The sequence below is a fragment of the Piliocolobus tephrosceles genome, chromosome 12 (assembly GCF_002776525.5).
Source record: "Piliocolobus tephrosceles isolate RC106 chromosome 12, ASM277652v3, whole genome shotgun sequence".
NCBI lineage: Eukaryota > Metazoa > Chordata > Mammalia > Primates > Cercopithecidae > Piliocolobus > Piliocolobus tephrosceles.
This window is the reverse complement of record NC_045445.1, coordinates 53,098,498-53,119,868: the sequence shown is the minus strand read 5'-3', so window position 1 is coordinate 53,119,868 and position 21,371 is coordinate 53,098,498. Positions and strand designations below refer to the sequence as shown.

Genomic DNA, 21,371 nt, shown 5'->3' with positions numbered 1-21,371 from the left:
ACCAAGGATTAATATGAATCTTAAAATAGTCTTTTAACTATCAATTACATGTCTAACTATACTTTTGTGAAGGGGCAGTGCTTAGAGGGCCTGACTGTACTATGGAGGTTGGAGGAGCCCAGAAACAGACCACACAGTAACCAAGCACTGATTGATCTAAAGGAACTGAGGAATGCTCCCCAAGTCCTTCCCCCAGGGCTAAAGAGGGACAAGCAGACAGAATAATGTAGAATAATGTAGGGAGTGTTCCCCTTTAATTTCATTCTTATACCCATCTTAGAATTCCACCATTTGCAAAAAAGAAGAAAATACTGGCCGGGCGCGGTGGCTCAAGCCTGTAATCCCAGCACTTTGGGAGGCCGAGACGGGCGGATCACGAGGTCAGGAGATCGAGACCATCCTGGCTAGCATGGTGAAACCCCGTCTCTACTAAAAAATACAAAAAACTAGCCGGGCAAGGTGGCGGGCGCCTGTAGTCCCAGCTACTCGGGAGGCTGAGGCAGGAAAATGGCGTAAACCCAGGAGGCGGAGCTTGCAGTGAGCTAAGGTCCAGCCACTGTACTCCAGCCTGGGCGACAGAGCGAGACTCCATCTCAAAAAAAAAAAAAAGAAAAAAAAAGAAAATACTCAGATAGGCAAAGAGGGGAAATGGGAAAATGGAAAGGTTTAAAGTGGCAAGGTGGTCTGAACCCTTTCTCCACACAAAGCATAGTTGGCACTGGTCCAGCTACTTCCGCACCCTGATGGAGACTGTAATTATCTTATTGAGTCTTCCCCCACAGTTTTCCTACATTCCCTGTAAATCTGGAATGATGTAAAATGCTTGGTGGCCTTCGATCCCACACACACAGTAAAAAAGCTGGATTGCAAAAGAGATTTTGGACTTTTACCCCAGTTGGACATTGTCAAAAGCTCTCCCCTAATCACCATCTTCAGTGGAGTGTCTGAGTTTGGTATCTAGGGGGTCAAGCAGACCTGGGCTGGAATGCCCACTCTGCTACTTAATAACTGGGAGACCTTGGACAACCTCCTTGGTTCCTCAAGCCTGTTTCTTCGGCTTTATATTGGAGCACATTAGTAATACCTACCCTGCTGACATGTTACGGTGACATAATGAGCTAACATATGTCATGTGCTTAACACAGAATGTGAGCTGAGAGATGTTAGCAGCCATTGTCATAGTTGTTCTTGTTGTTGTTGTTACCATTATCAAGCCACAGGGCTTTGACACTTCTGTTTTCTCTTCTGGTAAACAGTCCTTTGCTCCCTGCTGAGCCATTTCTTCAAAAGCTGGACTCTGTAACCGGAGCAGGGAGACCTAATACTTTAGGGAATCACACACATCTGGCCTCCTGTTTACAGGACCTATAAGGCTTTGAGGCTAATACCGAACTGAAACCGCTGACGAGAATTCCATGACCCCCCTCCTCCCCCACGCCCACCAATGAAACCTCCCGTTATGAGAGAAAAGAGCAGGGGAGATGAGGCCTGAGAAGAAATAAACAGAAGCCAGAAGAACTGAAAAGGGAAAACAGAGAAAAAGAAAAAGGGGAAAAAGAAAAAATGAACTCTTTCCTTTGGAATGAGGGCAAACCAACGAGGACATGATTTCATAAGGCAAACTTTCAATTGATTCATTCCCTTGTTCACTAAATTGGACTGGTTTCCCAATACCTCACCTCCCCCACCCCTAGTCTGGGCTTGTGGGGAATGGAGAAGCTTCATCATCTTGCCCTCTGCTCTGCCCTTTAGTGCAGGGGGCCCTGTGCCTCTTCCCAAGAGGAGGAGGCGAGCTTGTGGCCTGAGTGTTTACACAGGCCAAAGGGCTCCAGCACTAAATAAAACCCAGCCCTGTCCTGGAAGCACACCCTCTCCTGGAAATACGGAATTGTCTCTTGACTCCAACACAGCTGGCTACGCTATTCTTGTGCGTGCGTTAGGGCTCAGGGAGGCTGGAAGGAGGGCTTCCGGAAACTTTGCTCCGGAAAGGACCAAGTTGTTTTCCAATTAGTTCGTATTCATGACCGATTTCCTGCCGTCTGGTGGAACACACTGTTTAGTCTCCCAGACAGCCGCAAACCTGCCTCCACTAGGGACTGGGCCACTTAACTGGATGGAGATAGATTAGGAATGTTCTCTAGCTCAGCAGCTCCCTGTTAAAGTTCCTTGTGATTGGAGAAACAGAAATTTATCCGAAGGACTCTGCCTTCTCTGTTCTCCAAACCAGGGCAAAGTGCTCACAAAACTGCTTTCATTTCCTCTTGCCTTTTAAGTCACCCCTCTCGGCCTTGGCACGCCACCCCCAGCAATGGTAATCCAAAGACAAAAAGGCCCGTGCCCTGTGGGCTAGTGGAAACCGGAGTAACTGTTTCTCTTTGAGGACTGTGAGCAGGACTGTCACTAGGGGGAAGACACAGGTTCTGTTTTGTCCTCCTATCTGGACCACAGTCCATTCTCAGAGCTTAGTCCCCAGTGTCTTACCAAGACCCATGTGTTGCTTCAAGGAAATGGGTCATTTACAGTCCAGATTGACAGGATTGATGTATGGTCAGGTTCAAGTTTTTTCTTTTAGATGGAGTCTTCTAGTGCTCGCAGTAACTGGCCCCACAACGATGAGCCTGCCCTCTATGCAACTGAGGTGCTGAGATTCACCCACAATAGTTCTGCTGCCTTACAACACAGGATTTCCCCCACTAAATATCCACCTGGCTCCCCACCCATGGAATGCCATGTCCTAAGGAAGTGACAAAGTTGGAAAGTTGGATGAGAGGGGGAAGGTTGAGAAGAACTTGAGTGAGAAATCAAGACACCATCTTGATATTGTCTTCCTTATTCTAGGTTCTGGCTACTATCCAGATGAAAGCTACAATGAAGTATATGCAGAGGAGGTCCCACGGGTTCCTGCCCTGGACTACCGAGGTAATCCACCCTCTTTCTCAAGCCCAGAAAAGCTCTTTTCTGGCCTCAGACCTAGGCCCTTCCCTGAAGCATCCCCATCAGGCTTGGCTCACATGTGCCCAAACTGCAGCACAGGGAATCAAGGGCTGTGATTTCTCATCATGAACTTGGGTTACTGACTTACTGTGTGACCTTACCTCTCCAGCCTGAAGGTTCTCCATGTATTATTAATCATTAAGTATCGACTAGTTACTCAATGCCTAATCCTGTGCAAGGTAAGCCTGTGGGTGATACAAGGTCTCAGATAGGGTTTTGTCCCCATCATGTAGCTGACATTCTGTTGGGGGTGATGGGGGGGGGTATAAAATTAGCACATGTAGGGCAAGTAAGTGTGAAGCTATGTCATAGCAGTAAATTCAATAGGATTTAAGAAAAAGAAGTCAGGAAAGGGGTCATGAAAGATGACATTTAGGCTAAGCTTAGAATGATAGGTGGGATTTTGAGAACTAGAAAGGGGAGGGGAGAACACCCAGAAAAGCAGATGGCTAAAAATATGGAAGTAAGAACAAACCTGGTAGAGGAGGGAGCTAAGAAGAAACCGGCCTGATTGGAGGAGATGGAAGGTGGAGGGAGTAGTATCAAAGAAAGTTAAATACAGGTCAGGTGCAGTGACTCATGCCTGTAAACCCAGCACTTTGGGAGGCCGAGACCAGTGGATCACTTGAGGTCAGGAGTTCGAGCCCAGCCTGGTCAATATGGTGAAACCTCATCTCTAACAAAACTACAAAAAATTAGCCAGGCATGGTGGCATGTGCCTATAATCCCAGCTACTCGGGTGGCTGAGGTGGGAGAATCGCTTGAACCCGGGAGGTGGAGGTTGCAGTGAGCCGAGAGCTGAGATGGCACCACTGCTCTCCAGCCTGGGCAACAAAGCAAGGCTCTGTCTCAAAAAAAAAAAAAAAAAGGTCGGGCGGATCACGAGGTCAGGAGATCGAGACCATCCTGGGTAACACAGTGAAACCCCATCTCTACTAAAAAATACGAAAAACTAGCCGGGCAAGGTGGCAGGCGCCTGTAGTCCCAGCTACTCGGGAGGCTGAGGCAGGAGAATGGCGTAAACCCGGGAGGCGGAGCGTGCAGTGGCCAGATCTCAGCTCACTGCAAGCTCCCGGGGGGCGAGGGGGAGAGCCCCTCCTAAAAAAAAAAAAAAAAAAAAAAAAGTTTAATATAAAGAGTGAGACCAAATTAGGAAAGACTCCATGATCTAGGGACAATACTAATGAGAAGCAGGAAAACTATCTGTGATGAATGCTGCACAGTAAGTAATTCCTGCATTAAAAGGGAAGTTAGGCCAGGTGGTATCTGATATCCCTTCTATTTCTGATTCTTTGTTTCTTTGCTTTGCAAGCCATGCAGAAGAGTTCAGCTGTTGTACTAGGATCTACAGGGAGCCCATCACATGTTTTTGCACAGGGGCATGACACAATAAATTGTCATTTTAGAACATTAACCTGATTATTCTATGCAGAAATAGGGGTTCAGTGGTTAGGCCTGAGTCAGGGAGACTCTCCAGGAACCAGCTACAGTAATGTTGGCTAGAGATGACTGAGGGTGGTGGCAAAGAAATGGAAGGTACAGATGAACCCCATAAATGTTTCAAAGAAAGAGACAACAAGACTTAGAACAGACTTGATGTACCAAGAGGCTAAGAAACGAACTGATGTCTGAAAGCACTCAGTCTGTACACCTGGAAGAATTGTAGGACCCCTCTCAGAAAGACAATGTTAAAAAAGAAAACTGGTTTGGTAAAGATGCCCTACAGGCAGCTAGAAGCGGAAAGATGAAGTTGTGTGAGTCATCAGCTTAGATAGATGGGTTGTCTGAGGGAGCAGAAGGCCAGGGTCAGAGCTTAAGAAGACATCTGTAGACATGAGCAGGAGAAGAGGAACCAGCAAGGGGAAAAAAAGAGAGTTAGTGGTCAGTCATGTAGGAAGATATCTGGGCAGTACCTGTCATATTACAGAAGCCACAGGAGAAGAGAGTTTTAAGGAAAGGAAGGGGTAAGAGATAAATTGTGTCAAATATTGCAAAGAAATCCAATTGAGGGTAGAGAAAAGATTTTATTTGGCAAGAAGGAGGTAAACGGTGACCTTTAAGAAAAACAGTTTCAACTGAGAAATTATCAGAGCTTTGAGCTCCTCTGAGCTCCTTTGTAGCTACCTTCTACTCATGTTCTTCTCACTGCCAAATGGTCCACACCCACTCCCTCTCTCTCTCAGCACCCACCAACTCCTAAACTCTCTACAGTCTGTTTCTCACCCACTCACAAATCTACAACCTGAAGTGACATCTCTTGAAGAAAAATGTTTTCTCCCGTGAGAGAACCGATTTCCATGACCCTTTCTTGAGCTTGTCTCTTAGTCTCTCTAGCAGCAGTGAGCACCTTCCTTTCTTCTTAATCCCCCTTCCTTGGGCTCCATGGCATTTCACAATTCTGGTCAGAGCTGAAACTGGGAAAGGAGATGGACTCTCTGGTGGTAACAATAGAGAGAATGAGACTGGGATCTGAACTTGGGTCAACCCTGACCTGTCTCCTGAGCTGATGGACTACATCTCCAACTGCTGCTACACACTTCCATTTGGAGATGTCTAAAACAAAAATATTTCCTCTCTCCTGAAAAAGGTTCTACCTACTGACCTTCCTACTTCTGATAACACTACCATCATTCTCTTAGTTACTCGGACTTCAGAATACCTCAATGTCACCTCTAACAGATCCTGTCACCTTCAACAGCCCCCTTTTCCTCATCACTTCCTGCCAGCAGTCACAAAGACCTGTCATTTCTTTATTAATCCATGGGAATAAAACTTTGACCTCACACGTGGATAATACAGTTGCCTCTAACTGGATTATCTGACTCATGTTTCCCCCTCCCCCAAACCTAGTGACCCAGAATGATCATTTTAAATCAGAATCTGGCCTCGATCTAGCTTCCCAGACTGACAACTTCCTACCTATTCTCCCCACATGAAATCTGCACTTCAGTCAGGCTGTGTTCAGTACTGTGTTCCCAACTGCTTTAGCCCACACTGAGCTTTCCCTTGCCCATTTATTCGTTCATTGAATATTTATTGAGCACTTATTAGGTACCTCTTCTGAAATAAATGTTTACTGTCTAGACACACTTATTTGGCCTTCATTATGCACTGTCTCTTTGGTTTACTTTTCATTACCCTCAAGAAAATAGTTCTGTATTTAACTGTATTTAACTATATTTCTGTATTTAACTGTATTTAACTGTATTTGTGTATTTAACTGTTTTTAGCTGTATTTAACTGTTTTTAACTGTATTCCTGTATTTAACTGTTTTTAACTGTATTTAACTGTTTTTAACTGTATTCCTGTATTTAACTGTTTTTAACTGTACTTGTGTATTTAACTGTTTTTAACTGTATTTAATTATATTTAAGGAGTCATGTGTGTTACTCTCACAGAGCCTTGGTTAAAAGTAGATGCTGACCACCAGCATCCTGGGAGCAGAAGCCAGATTATGGGAGATTATAGTTTGGAGAGGTGGTTAGTAAAAAGCAACAGATGCAGAAGGTACTTTCACGGAGTCTGCAGCCCTATTATTAACATTAACCTTCTTCACTGGTTCTTCTTAAATGAGCTTAAAGCCCTTTGGAGAAATATAAGCTGCATAAGAGCCTTTGGTTTGGAGGTCTAGTGTCTCAAAGCTCCTTTTAGGACTTAGTCTTGGCATAAAATGAATTGAGTGAAGTTAGCAATGATGAGGGGGAGGGAGTGTCCAGGAAAAGTACAACCTGAGGCCCCAGGCTCCCATGTAAAGTCTTTGTGACCTTATAATCAATAGCTCTGCAACTGTAGTGCTAAAGAACTTTCTGTAATTTGGAGATGGTGTCTCCAGATGGCAGTCGTGTGTCTCAGTCACGTGCTGGAAACGAATGCTGGGAACCACAGCATGTTGCTGCTTCAGGAAAGATGGGACACTGGCTCAAACCCAGACACTGACTTAGGGAAAAACATTCACAGGGTTGAATATTTTACACATGAAATTTCGTTTGGTTCTCACAACCAGCCCTATGGAATAGTTTATTATCCCCTATTTTACCAACCAGGAAACTAAGCTCAGGGAAGTTTTAGATTCAGAGTCACAGAGAATTTGAACTCAGATCTGTCTGACTCTAGAGCCATGCTTAATCCATCTCTTTCATCAAAAATATAACTCATTGTTCTAGAAAAGAAGACCAGAAAAAAAAAAAACAGAACAACCAGATCATTATTTCAAAGCAAATTGGCACATCATTTGCTATCATCTTCACTCATCCTGTGCTTTCTGTCATTCCCTTATCCTGACTCCTAGCTTGGAGTCAGCTGGGCTGTTGCTTTCCTTGCAGCTTGCCTCATCTGTAAGCAAGCTAGTCACACTGCCTGGGTTATCTGAAGATAATAGAAGATAACAGAGAAGACCCTTTCAAAACTGTTGTCAGCACTTTATTTTCTGCATACACCTTAAAAAGAGATAGACAGATGAATAGCTACAGAAAGTAGAGACAATGGGCCTGAGTTCAAATCTCAGCTTTTCCCCCTTCCAGCTCTTGGACTCTGGACAAACACCTATTATGTGCCAGTCACTGCTATGTATTTTATAAATGTTATTTCATTTAAATAAATTGCATGCTTACTATGTAGTGATATGGAAAGATCTCTAAATACAACTGTTAAGTTTACCAAACAAGCAATGGAGGGAAGAGTGGACATAATATGCATTATGTATAATATGCACTATGTATTAAAAAGGAAGGAAAAATAAGAAGCTATACCAACATTTGCTTTATTTGCACAAAGAAACTATTAAAAGTAGTTCTTTGGGAAGGGACTAAGTCAGGGTGGGCATGGGAGCAGGGGTTGGGGGAAGACATTGTACTTTGTAACTTTTTATACTTTTGAGGTTTTGAGTCATGTGGATATATTATCTATTCAACAAGGTCAATGTTTACTTCAAAGTAGTAGCCTATTTTATATCTGCAGTGGCAGACACTGCGGTTACATAGGACATGGGGTTTGAAGCAGACAAAGCTTGGGTTCAAATTTCAGCTCTACCCACTACTTGCTTAGGGATCTTGGGCAATTTACTTCCTCATTTGCGAAAGAGGGATAAACACCTACATACCTTACAGAGCTGTTGGGAGAACTGTATGAGATGATATATGTGAAAAGGAAAACATGTAGCATGGTGCCTAGAACACAGGAGATACACAATAAAGACTTACACATTTCTCACCAGACAATTTTGCCATACAGTATTTTTGGTTTTTTTTTAGGTGGGGCGGGTGAGTTTTTTTTTTTTTTTTTTTAAGACAAAGTTTTGGTCTTGTTGCCCAGGCTGGAGTGCAATGGCGTGATCTTGGCTCACTTCAACCTCTGCCTCCCAGGTTCAAGCAATTCTCCCGCCTCAGCCTCCCAAGTAGCTGGGATTACAGGCACACACCACCACACGCGGCTAATTTTGTATTTTTACTAGACAGGGTTTCACCATGTTGGCCAGGCTAGCCTCGAACTCCTGACCTCAGGTGATCTGCCTGCTTCGGCCTCCCAAAGTGCTGGGATTACAGGGATGAGCCACCACGCCCAGCCTGCAATACAGTATTTAACCACATTCTTTTTTCTTTTATCGATACATAATACTTAACATATTTATGGGGCACATGTTGAGTGTCATGTGCATAGACTGTGGAGTAATCAAGTCAGGGTATTTGCAGTATCTATCACCTTCAGTATTTACTATTTTTATATGTTGGTATCAAGTCCTCTCTTCTACTTAATTTGAAATATACAAAACATTGTTGCTAAGTACAGTCACCCTATTCTGCTATCAAACGTTAGAATTTATTTCTTCTAACCGTAGATTTGTATCCACAACAAACCTCTCTTCATCCCCCCTGCCACCCAGTTACCCCTCCCATTCTCTGGTATCTATCGTTCTATTCTCTATGTCCACGAGATTAACTTTTTTAGCACCTACAATTAAGTGAGAACATGCAGTATTTGTCTTTCTGTGCCTGGCTTAGTTTGCTTAACATAATGACTTCCAGTTCCATCCATGTTGCTGCAAATGGCAGGATTTCATTCTTTATTATGGCCAAATACTATTCTATTATGTATATGCAGCACATTTTCTTTATCCATTAGTCCACTGATGGATACTTAGGTTGATTCCATATCTTTGCTATTGTGAATAGTGCTGTGATAAACACATGAATGCAGATCCCTTTGATATATTGATTTCTTTTCCTTTAAATAGGTACCCAGTAGTGGGACTGCTGAATCATATGGTAGTGCTAGTTCCCTCCCTTCCTTCTCTCTCTCTTTCTCTCTTTTTCTCTCTCTCTTTCTCTCTTTCTTTCTTTCTTTTGATGGAGTCTCACTCTTGTTGCCTAGGCTGGAGTGCAGTGGTGTGATCTTGGCTCACTGCAACCTCTGCCTCCCGGGTTCAAACAATTCTCCTGCCTCAGCCTCCCCAGTAGCTGGGATTACAGGCATCCGCCACCATGCCCAGCTAATTTCTGTATTTTTAGTAGAAACAGGGTTTCACCATGTTGGCTAGGCTGGTCTCGAACTCCTGACCTCAGGTGATCCACCTGCCTTGGCCTCCCAAAGTGCTGGGATTATAGGTGTGAGCCACCACGCCTGGCTAGTTTTCATTTTTAAAGAAATTTCCATACTCTTTTCCTTAGTGATTATATTAATTTACATTCTCATCAACAATGTATGGTTCCCTTTTCTCTGCATCCTGGCCAGCATCTGTTATTTATGTTTTTTTTTTTTTAAGACAGAGTCTCACTCAGTCCCCCAGGATGGAGTGCAATGGCATGATCTTGGCTCACTGCAACCTCCACCTCCTGGGTTCAAGCAATTCTTCTGCCTCAGCCTCCCGAGTTGCTGGGATTACATGCGCCCACCACCATGCCCGGCTAATTTTTTGATTTTTAGTAGAGACCGGATTTCACCATGTTGGCCAGGCTGGTCTCAAACTCCTGACCTCAAGTGATCCACCTGCATAGGCCTCCCAAAGTCCTGGGATTACAGGCATGAGCCACTGCACCTGGACTTTTTAATATTAGCCATTTTAACTGGGGTGAGATGATATCTTATTGTGTGATTTTGATTTGCATCTCCCTGATGATTAGTGATGTTGAGCATTTTTTCATATATCTGTTGGCCATTTGTGTGTCCTCTTTTGAGAAATATCTATTCGTGTCATTTGCCCAATCTTTTAGTGGAATTATTTGTTTTTCTACTGTTGAGTTGTTCGAGTTCCTTGTATATACTGGACATTATTAGTCCCCTGATGGATAAGTAGTTTGCAAATATTTTCTCCCATTCAAGAGGTTGTCTCTTCACTCGGTTGTTTGTTGTTGTTTTGCTGTGCAGGAGCCTTTTAGTTTAATATAGTCCTCTTGGTCTATTTTTGTTTTTGTTTCTTGTGCTTTTGAGGTCTTAACCATAAAATTGTTGCCTAGACCAATATCCTGAGGAGTTTTCCCTATGTTTTCTTCTAGTAATTTTATACTTCTGGGTCTTACATTTAAGTTTTTACTCCATCTTGAGTAAATTTTTGGATATGAGAGATGGGGGTCCAATTTCATTATTCTGTATAAGGTTATCTAGTTTTCTAAGCACCATTTATTGAAGAGAATGTCCTTTCCCCAGTGTATGTTCTTGATGGCCTTGTCAAAGATCAGTTGGCTATAAATAAATGAATTTATTTCTGGGTTTCCTATTCTGTTCCATTGATCTATATATCTATTTGTATACCAATACCATGTTGTTTTGGTTACTATAGTCTTACAATATATTTTGACGTCAGGTAATGTGATGCCTCTAGCTTTTTTTTTTTTTTTTTTTTTTTGCTCAGGATTGCTTTGGCTATTCTGGCTTTTCTAGTTCCATATGAATTTTAGGATTGCTTTTTCTACTTCTGTGAAAAATTATGTTGCTATTTTGATAGAAATTGCATTGAATCTGTAAATTGCTTTGAGCAATATGGTCATTTTAACAATATTAATTCTTCTGATCCATGAACACGGGATATCTATTTTTTGTGTCCTCTTTAATTTCTTTCATCAATGTTTTATAATTTTCAGTGTATAGGTTTTCACTTCTTTGGTTAAGTTTATTTCTAGATTTCTTTGTAGCTATTGTAAATGGAATTGCCTTCTTGATTTCTTTTAACCACATCCTCGATCAGCTTCCCATGGGCATTCTTTGGGTACAGTTGCTCAGCCACTTACGAAATTTTAACCATATTGTCACCTCTCCTGTATTTCATCTCATCCACATCAATGACATGAAAAGCAGTGTCACATGCCTCACTTACTTCCACATAGTGTATCCACCATTTCCCCTGCTCTACCAGTCTGGTGACCCTGCCCAAACAGGAAATTAGGTCAATCTGGAATTACTTGTTCCAGAGGGTTCCTGGAGATCACTACTTCTCTGTGTAACATATACGCCTTATGTTTAAATATTCTAGAACACTATGCTGTCAGTGCTGTCAGTGTCACTAGGCTATAGTTCCCAGAGACTTCTTCCTTATTTGAAAACTGAGATTGTGTTTGCTCTTCTCCAGCCTTTCAACGTTTTTCTCTTTATGCTAGGATTTTTCTGGGTCAGAAAATTTGAACTTATTTACAATAGTTGGGGCCTCTTCTACTGTCTCAGCATTTAGCCTGACCTTTATATTTCCCTTTACCGTTCTTACTTATTCTACCCATTCCAATCTGATGTGTATTTTCCTTGACAGACTGTGGGAAAGATATAGAATGGGAGTGATTGTTGAGGTCCCAGTCTGCCAAATAAGATCTTTGTGATATGTGTTGTGTCCTTATAATCAACAGCTCTGCAACTGTAGTGCTTAAAAGACTTTCTGTAATTTGGAGATGGTGTCTCCAGATGGCAGCCATGTGTCACTGCCACAGGCTCAAAAGTAATGCTGGTAGCCCCAAGAGTAGTGTTTACTGAAGAAAAGATTTCTCACTGTCATCTGTCTTCATTCTCCAGTTGCACTCAGAAAGAGGCTCTAGCCTTTCTTTGTTCCTTTGGTGTCTCATCTACTTTTTTTTTTTCAAAGCTCCCCCTTTTTTTTTGTCCCTTAGGATGTGGGAACTGAATGTCCCTTAGGATGTGGGAACTGAATCAACTCATATGGGGCTTTAGCCTTCCCAACCCTAGGCTAACAGACCCATGCCATGCTGTGTGTGTGCATCCTTGGGCAGGTGGCTCTCTGCTTGTTTATATGTGCCCCTTTAAACTCTGAACCCACTAAAGAGTCATTTATTTTGTATAGCCTGTGAGGCATCTTTATGATGCCTTTATGATTTAACAGCCCTATAACCTTTTGTGCTCAGTACTGAACTGGGATTGGACTTTCATTCCAAAGAAGCCTTCTTTGATGTCACATTCCCTTCCTCTCTCTAATTTACATTTTTGTATTATCCCTTAAATTTTTATGTTAAACATACATACAGAAAAATTCACTCTTTTTGGTGTACAGTTCTGTGAGTTTTGACAAATGCATAGGGTCACATAACTCCCACCACAGTATGAGACAGTTCCATCACTTCAAACTCTTGCCCAGTGCTTCCCCTCTGATGTTATTCCCTACCTCTACCCCTAATCTCTGGCAAACACTGATCTGTACTCTGTCACTGTATTTTTGCCTATGTCCCTATATTTTTGTTATATAAATGGAATTCTACAGTATGTAGTTTTTTGAGTCTGGCTTCTTTCACTTCCCAAAATACATTTGAGATGGATTGATGGTTTGCATCATGTATCAGCACTTCATTCTTTTGTATGAATACACCACAGTTAGTTCAGCCATTCACCCGTAGAAAGATGTTTGAGGCCAGGCACAGTGGCTCATGCCTGTGATCCCAGCACTTTGGGAGGCCAAGGGGGGCAGATTAAGAAGTCAAGAGATCGAGACCATTCTAGCCAACAAGGTGAATCCCCATCTCTACTAAAAATACAAAAATTAAATACAAAAATTAGCTGGGCGTGGTGGCGCACACCTGTAGTCCCAGCTACTGGGGAGGCTGAGGCAGGAGAATCAAGCTTGAACCTGGGAGGCGGAGGTTGCCGTGAGCCGAGATTGTACCACTGCAGGCGACAGGGGGAGACTCTGTCTTGAAAAAAAAAAAAAAAAAAAAAAAAGACATTTGAGATTTGAGTTGTTTCCAGCTTTTGGCAATTATGAATAGAGCTACTTTTAACTCTCATGTACAGGATTTTATGTGGACACAGGTTTTTATTTCACTGGCATAAATACCTTTAAGTGGGATTGCAGAGTCATATGGTAAGTGTACCTTTCTTTATAAGAAGGTATCGTGTTACCTTTATAAGAAATAGCCAAAATATTTTCCAAAGTGGCTGTATTTCTGCATTTCCACCAGACATGTATGAGAATTCCAGTTTCTCTCATCTTCACAAACACTTGGTATTACCAGTTTTTTTTAAAGATACCCTCCCTGATGGATATATAGGTAGTATTTCATTATGATTTTAATTTGCATTTCCCAAATGATTAATGATGCTGAACATCTTTTTATGTGCTTATTTGCCATCGGTATATCCTCTTCAGTGCCATGTGTGTTTATATCTTTTGTCCATGTTCTAACTGGACTGTTTGCTTTTTCAATGTTTTGAGAGTTCTTTCTATATTTTAAATACTAGTCCCTTTTTAAGGCTTTGTCTTTTCACAGAACAATTTTTAATTTTGACAAGGTCCAATTTATTAATTCATTAATTTATTACAATTTAATTTTTCTGGCCAGGCACGGTGGCTCACGCCTGTAATCCCAGCACTTTGGGGGGCCGAGGCAGGCAGATCACGAGGTCAGGAGATCGAGACCATCCTGGCTAACACGGTGAAACCCCATCTCTACTAAAATACAAAAAATTAGCCGGGCATGGTGGCGGGCGCCTGTAGTCCCAGATACTCGGGAGGCTGAGGCAGGAGAATGGGGTGAAAGTGGGAGGTGGAGCTTGCAGTGAGCCGAGATTGCACCACTGCACTCCAGCCTGGGCGAGAGCGAGACTCCGTCTCAAAAAAAAAAAAAAAAAAAAATTTAATTTTTCTTTTATTAATTATGCTGTTGGTGTCATACCTAAGACCACTTTGCTTAGCCCTAAATCCCGGTGACTTTCTCCTGTTTTTTCAAGTCCATGATCCCGTTTGAGTTAATTTTTGTATAAGGTGTGAGACTTAGGTTGAGGTGGGTTTTTTTTTTTTTTTTTTTTTTTTTGCATATGGAAGTACAAGTGCTCCAGCACCATTTGTTTGAAGGCTGTCTTTCTTCCACTGAATTGTTTTTGCACTTTTGTCAAAAATAATTTCAACACACCTGTGTGGGTTTACTTCTGGGCTGTTTTTTTTCATTGACCTATTTGTCTGTCTTTTCACCAACACCACACTGTCTTGATTACTGTACTTCTAGCTTGTCTTTCTTCTATTGCTACAGTCCCCCGATGGTGTTATACATTAAATATCCAGGATGGAGAAGCCACATGCTACTCACCGAGGGGAGGAAATTATCACAGCAGCCTGGGCACACGTTGTGAGCTCTCCTGTGACCGGGGCTTTCGACTGATTGGAAGAAGGTCGGTGCAATGCCTGCCAAGCCGTCGTTGGTCTGGAACTGCCTACTGCAGGCGTAAGTTGTGTGTGTGCATATGCTGATGGATGTATTCGAGAGAAGCCAGCCAGCCAGCTGCTGAGGGTATATGCCTGGAGGTGTTACTAATATGCCCTTCTCTCAAGTACAAATTGAGAATATTCCACAAGCCCCCCAGCAGGGCTTTTCCCCATCCTAACATTCGAGTTCAGTTTCTCTGGGTTACTGTCCAAGCAATATGAGCATTTAAGGAGCAACCATCTCTTCTGATTCGGGGAGCCCAGGAGTGCACAGCCAGAGCTAAAGCTTGGGCCTGAGGTCTGATGTGGACCTAGATCTTCTTCTGGAGCTCCTAAGGATGTGTGGTCTTAGACTCTTTTCCACTTGTGGTCAACTGCTGTACTTCCTGGCCTACAGCCTTAGAAGACCTTGGCAGTGAAGCTATGAAACATCTGCTATTCTTCATTTTCTTCTGAAAGTCAGAAGAAAAATTCTAAGTCTAGAATGTGAAAACACTAATATATACACATTCCAAATCATTTCCCCCTTCAGCTTCCAAATCTCTACCTCTTACTCAAGTTCTACAGCCTTTTAGCATCTGAGCTTTTCCTGTCCATATGTCCATGGCAGAACACCATTTGTAGGACACCCATGTATGCACAGCCCTGTATTGGTCACTTCCTGTATTACTCAATTCTTCAAATACTCCCAGGCTGCTTATAGATGAATGGGATAGAAACACAAATGTGTGCACATGAATGTCATGTAACTGGATGCAGAAGTGCTGAGCATTCATAAAGAAATGGGGCTAGTCAGAGAAGACGCTGTAGAGGAGAAGAGAAGCTTGATAGCCAGAAAGCAGGCAGTCACCACACCCCTCTCGGTGACTGGAATTAAATTGTTTCAGGACTTAGATCCCATCATTTTCAACATGAATTTGAATCGGTCTGACACGATTGAAAAATACAGGGCTGTAAAGTACAAGTGAACATAAAATCAATTAAAAGAATGGTGACATACATATTTCCAGGTGCCTACAATGAGTCAATTACTACATTTGAGCATTGAATCTAGCTTTGACTTTCCTCATAAGAGACAAAAGGGCAAATGCTTTGGATCTATCATATTTCCTGTCATATGATACTAAGCAAACACATTCATCTGAAGAGACAATCTTTTCTCTTCGCCCTGATTTCAAGAAGGTCATTTTTGCATAGGTCTTTACAAAGGGACACTGGAAAACAGAAAATGCAATAATCTTCAAGTCTTGTTTGCCAGGAAACAGAATGAATATAGCTTATACAGATCTTTATTCAAAGCTTCAACAATTAAACTTAGTCAGGATTAGAAGTTAGACAACCTAAAGGAATATAGGGCCTCCTTCTCTCAAGTATCAGGTATCTTCAACAAGACTTTAGCAAGCATAGGCTCACAATCCATGGTGACAGGCTCCACCTCTGCCACATGTGGTATCCAAGGCACATGGATTCCTCTTTTACCAAATACCACACCTGGCCATCCAGGCACTGCTCTGACTTGTATTCTTGCCCAGACAGAGAGTCAGCCCAAGTTGGCATGTAAGTGAGCCTCAGCTGGGCAGTGCCTAAGGAAGCCCCAAAATTATATGAGTATGCCTGGAGGAGAAAAGCAGCTTTGAACGTGCTCAAGGGCATCTAGCATTTGAGGAATAAGAGACAAAAATTCACAGTTGCTAAGGCCCTAAATGAGCCCAGAGGATATATGCATTGTCTCTTTTAATGTATACAACAATCCCGTGAGGTATCCACATTTCACTGAAGAAAACACTGAGACTCAAAGAGATGAGGCAACTTCTTAAAGTTACAGAGCTAGTAAGAAGTGGAACTGGGATGCAAACTCAGGTCTGATTTTTTTTTTTTCTCTTGATAAGTTGTTTTACTTCCCCCTCTAAAATAGATTCTGTTTGTTTAGAGAAGTTTTAAGTTCACAGCAAAATTGAATTAAATATATAGATATTTCCCATTTATCCCCTGCACCCACACATGTACAGCCTCCCCTGTTGTCAACATCTCCCACCAGAGTGTTACACTTTTTACAGTTGAATGAGCATACATTAATATATCATTGTCACCTGAATTCCATAGTTTACATTAAGGCCCACTCTTGTTGCATATTCTATAGATTTTGGCAATGTACAATGTTAGGTCTGATTTTGAAGTCTATATGCTTGGACAAGTAATTTACTTTTTTGACACCCCTCTGCCCAAGGGTGCTGCTATACTTTACGAAAATACAAAGACAATTAGGGGAAAAGGCAGTTAGGCACAAAAATGTAAGGGCAGTTCAGGTAGGGTTTTTGTATTTTCTGCCCTCTCTGATACGTTTCTCCCTGTGCTAGATGCCCAGACATCACCTCCACATAGTTGCACAAGCCACTGAGCTTGCCACTTGGTTTTCTCTTAGAGATGAGATGCCACGCACTGCCATTCATCACTAGTGGCACTTACACCTGCACAAATGGAGTGCTTCTTGACTCTCGCTGTGACTATAGCTGTTCCAGTGGCTACCACCTGGAAGGTGATCGCAGCCGAATCTGCATGGAAGATGGGAGATGGAGTGGAGGCGAGCCTGTATGTGTAGGTAAATGCTGGTTGCTCCCAGTTGTCCTGGTGCAAAGAGCCATCTCAGCATTATATCGACAAGAGATGTGGAATTCTCACCACAGAAGGCATTCCTCTTAGCTATGAGGGTAGCACCCTGGGTATTTGCTGAACAAAATGATCTTCTCCCCTGGAATTGGGCTTCCTTCCCCAGTTTCCCTGAGCACCTTGAACTTTTTACCTACCCAGTGTGTGGTGTGTGGCACTGCTTCAATGGATTCCCTCCAGGGAAAGCAGGGGGCCCACGAGTCAGCACTTGATTTTTCACCTTGGCAGACATAGATCCCCCCAAGATCCGCTGTCCCCACTCACGTGAGAAGATGGCAGAGCCAGAGAAATTGACTGCTCGAGTATACTGGGACCCACCATTGGTGAAAGATTCTGCTGATGGTACCATCACCAGGTGAGCCTGAATAATGGATGCCACTTATGCCTTCCCTCAGCTTCTCTCAGTCATTCAGGCTGGTCACACTGAAACTGCACAGGCTAAGGTGACAGTGGGGATGTGCCTCAGACTTCAATTCTAAGGGTTTCTTTCCTCAGTGTTTCTTTCACCCTGTCCCGTGCAGGGTGACACTTCGGGGCCCTGAGCCTGGCTCTCAATTTCCTGAAGGGGAGCACGTGATTCGTTACACTGCCTATGACCGAGCCTACAACCGGGCCAGCTGCAAGTTCATTGTGAAAGTACAAGGTCAGAAAGAATTCTTTAGTTTCCATATTGTTCATTAATCCTTCTCTACCCTGACCCATCCCATGTCTCTCCTCTCTATGTCTGGAAGAGACACACCTCATTTATACTGGGGAGGGAGAAAAACAAGTTCACCAAACAGGCTTATTTAGGAAGCCAACATTACATGTGCATACACATGTTTCTGAAACCTTTACTCTCCAACAAGACTCTCATCAACAAGACTCTCGTTATCCTAAATCCAGATAAAATTCACAAGGATATTCTTTATCTGTTTCTTTTCTTAGACTTCAAAATGATCACATGTAATCTGCCTTCATTCTATCATTCACCTCTGCTAAAATTGGTGGTATCGGCTGCCTGATTCTTCCTCTTTGCTTTGTGTTGTATTGTTTTGTTTTGCTTTTCTCATTATAAAGATAATTAACGCTTATTGTTGAACATTTGATAAATAAGGAAATATATAAAGGGGAAAAATGTATTACCCCATCATCCAGAGGCAACTGCTATTAGCTTTTTGGTATTTTCCTTCCAGTCTTTTTTCTATACATACTTTAAAAAATATATAGTTGAGATTATACTGTATATCCAATCATAAATCATCCTTTTCACTTTTCATTAACAAAGTAATTGTCTCATGTTATTTTAAAATTCTTCAGAAATATTTTTAATGACAGCATAATATTCTACTCTAAGAATATACCATAATTTGCTAAACCCTTCTCCTACCAATGAACATTTAAGATTCCTCCAACTTATTTCTGCTATTAAGAGGAATTCTGCAAGGTAGTCATCTTTACACAGCATGTCCATAAAGTCTGGAAACAGATATTATTTTCTTTTAAAGACTGTCAGTCTTTTGATGACAACATGTATATTCACCTGTGTTTCCAGACTTTACAAACCTTTGTCTGCATTTCAGATTTAATTCCTTAAGAAAGGAAAATTCCAGCTCCATCCCCAGCCACTGGAAATATAGAAAAGCCATTTTTCTGATCATCCTAAGTCTTCTGGTCTAGAAAGCCCAGCATGGGCACCCTCTTAGCCTTTCCTTCTTATAAGGAACACCATAACTTCTAACTTGAGCTCCTCCCTGACAGTGAGACGCTGCCCAACTCTGAAACCTCCGCAGCATGGCTACCTCACCTGCACCTCAGCAGGGGACAACTATGGTGCCACCTGTGAATACCACTGTGATGGCGGTTATGATCGCCAGGGGACACCCTCCCGGGTCTGTCAATCCAGCCGCCAGTGGTCAGGTTCACCACCAATCTGTACTCGTGAGTGAAACAGGGGCAAGTGGATGTGGTGATCTGGGGAACTTTGGAGGATCTTCCTCATGGCACAGGGGTCCAATAACAATGTATATGATGTGGGAATGGGGGGTTCTGGGATGTGTCTAATTTAAAGACTAACATTCCCCCATAGACTACTGCTACCCCAAGAAGAAGGGTTTAAAATCTCCAAGTATTCTTTTAGGATTTCCCCCAAGGGACAGGAGAAACAGCCAGAGAGAGGTAACCTGAAAGACTGGAACACCTCAAGATGTTAGGTTACCTAAGCTGGGATGGAGGAGAAGCTGTACTCTGACTGGTCACCTGCTTCTGCCCTAGCTATGAAGATTAACGTCAATGTCAACTCAGCTGCTGGTCTCCTGGATCAATTCTATGAGAAACAGCGACTCCTCATCATCTCAGCTCCTGATCCCTCCAACCGATATTATAAAATGCAGATCTCTATGCTACAGGTAAGGCCCACTCCCCTAATGAGGGCTTATCTCCTGTAAATTACCCCTTACCTTTTCCAAATCAAGAGATGTTCTCTGCAGCACAAACCTTACCTACTTCCTGAAACTTTTTGTGGATAGTATTTGATCAGTTTTACCATAGACATATTTAGCACATTTTTGAAACTGCTTTTACTGAAAAGGCAATAAAGTCACTGGAGTGGTGGCTGTGACTTGCAGGGAGCTGGGTGAAAGATGGGAAGGGAGTGTGGCAAAGCACTCTGAAGAGACTTGCAAGACAGCTATGATCAAATGTAAATGTTGGGAATTAACTATGTTTATGTTTTCAAGGAATAAGAGCACTAACGAACACTTATGCAGTAAGTGCTACGTAGGTATCCATTACTGATCTATGGGTTTTACACATATTCATCCAATTCTCACAACAACCCTTTGGAGGTAGATACTATTGTTATCCCCATTAAATAGGTGAGGAAACTGATGCATAGAGATTAAGTCACTTGCCCAAGGTCACTAGCTAGTAAGTGGTGGAGCTGGGATTGAACACAGGGAGTCTGGCTGCAGAATCTGTGCTCTTAGCCACTACCAGTAGCAGAAAAGAAGGAAAAGCGTTATGATATCTCAAAGTAAAATGAGAGAGTTGCATGACAGTTTTTAACATAAGAGATACCTAGCCAAAGCCACTGGTAGGGAGAGGTCGATAGGACAGAATAAATATGATTATGGGGACTTATAAAAGAACAGGCTAGGTTACTGAAGATAATTCAGTGTATGCTGACAAGACTAACAGAAGCAGCTCTGGGGAGCTGCAAGGGGCTGGATACCCACGTGGAAGAAAAAGCTACTTAGGAGGTTTCTAAAGGTTGAATCTTAGAAGTTGCCGAGTGAACATTCAGGGGCCCAGGATGGAAGTAGTTTAAAAAAAAAAAAAAAAAAGCTGGAGGGTCTAGACCAAAAAGGCCTTATTCCTCCAGAGACCCAAAAAGGATGACCAAGGCAACAGTTCAGTTGGAAGCAAGGGAGTAAGAACAAGAAAAGGAACCTGTCAGCCAGCATAGTGACCCTGAGGGTGAGGACTAGAAGGGAAGCCCAAAGATGAAACAGAGGTGGGGTGCCGGGCAGTATTCAAGGTCTCTTTAAACCTCACCCTGGTAACTGGCTAGTAGGTAATCCTGCAAGACAAGGCAGGACGGAGATCCGGGGTAGGACTGCAAGCTGTGCTGCCCAGTGCGAGGAAGGTAACAAGGGGTAATGAAAAGAGCATGGGGCACAGTTTTGGAGAAATCCTGGAGACTGAGCGAAGGCCCTGGCCAGGTAGCCTATTGGTAAAGAGCACATGCTTGGGCAGGGGGCATCAGTCCTCAGTTTGAATCTTGGCTCAGCATGTTATTGTCACCACCTGGCTTGTGAGGGGTGTTGTGAGGATTAGATTACGTCTACAAAGCATTAGGTTTGTGTATTCAATAAACAACAGCCATTATCATATCACATTGGCTATTCATTAAGAACTTATGTAATTTAAAACCTATGCAAAGTTAAACAATGATTATGTTCCTGCAATTTAGTCATTGAATTTCTCTTCTCTACCCAACTTTGTGTAACTGGTTTCAGTAGAATGAAAGAAGCACTGTTGGGGCAAGTACTTCAGGAATGACACAGGGAACAGGTTGTTGTAGACCCCACAGTGTGATTATGTGAT

At 42.6% G+C, this 21,371-nt stretch overlaps 1 protein-coding gene across 1 annotated transcript in view; it reads left to right on the top strand.

Annotated features, from left to right (window-relative positions):
* SRPX2 (sushi repeat containing protein X-linked 2) overlaps positions 1 to 21,371 on the top strand; it is a 32,167-nt gene that overhangs the window by 4,057 nt on the left and 6,739 nt on the right. The window contains exons 3-9 of the mRNA XM_023202871.2: positions 2,839 to 2,919; positions 14,446 to 14,637; positions 17,041 to 17,217; positions 17,514 to 17,640; positions 17,807 to 17,928; positions 19,026 to 19,205; positions 19,539 to 19,672. Coding sequence (XP_023058639.1) covers positions 2,839 to 2,919; positions 14,446 to 14,637; positions 17,041 to 17,217; positions 17,514 to 17,640; positions 17,807 to 17,928; positions 19,026 to 19,205; positions 19,539 to 19,672 — 1,013 coding nt within the window. The remainder of the gene's footprint in view (positions 1 to 2,838; positions 2,920 to 14,445; positions 14,638 to 17,040; positions 17,218 to 17,513; positions 17,641 to 17,806; positions 17,929 to 19,025; positions 19,206 to 19,538; positions 19,673 to 21,371) is intronic.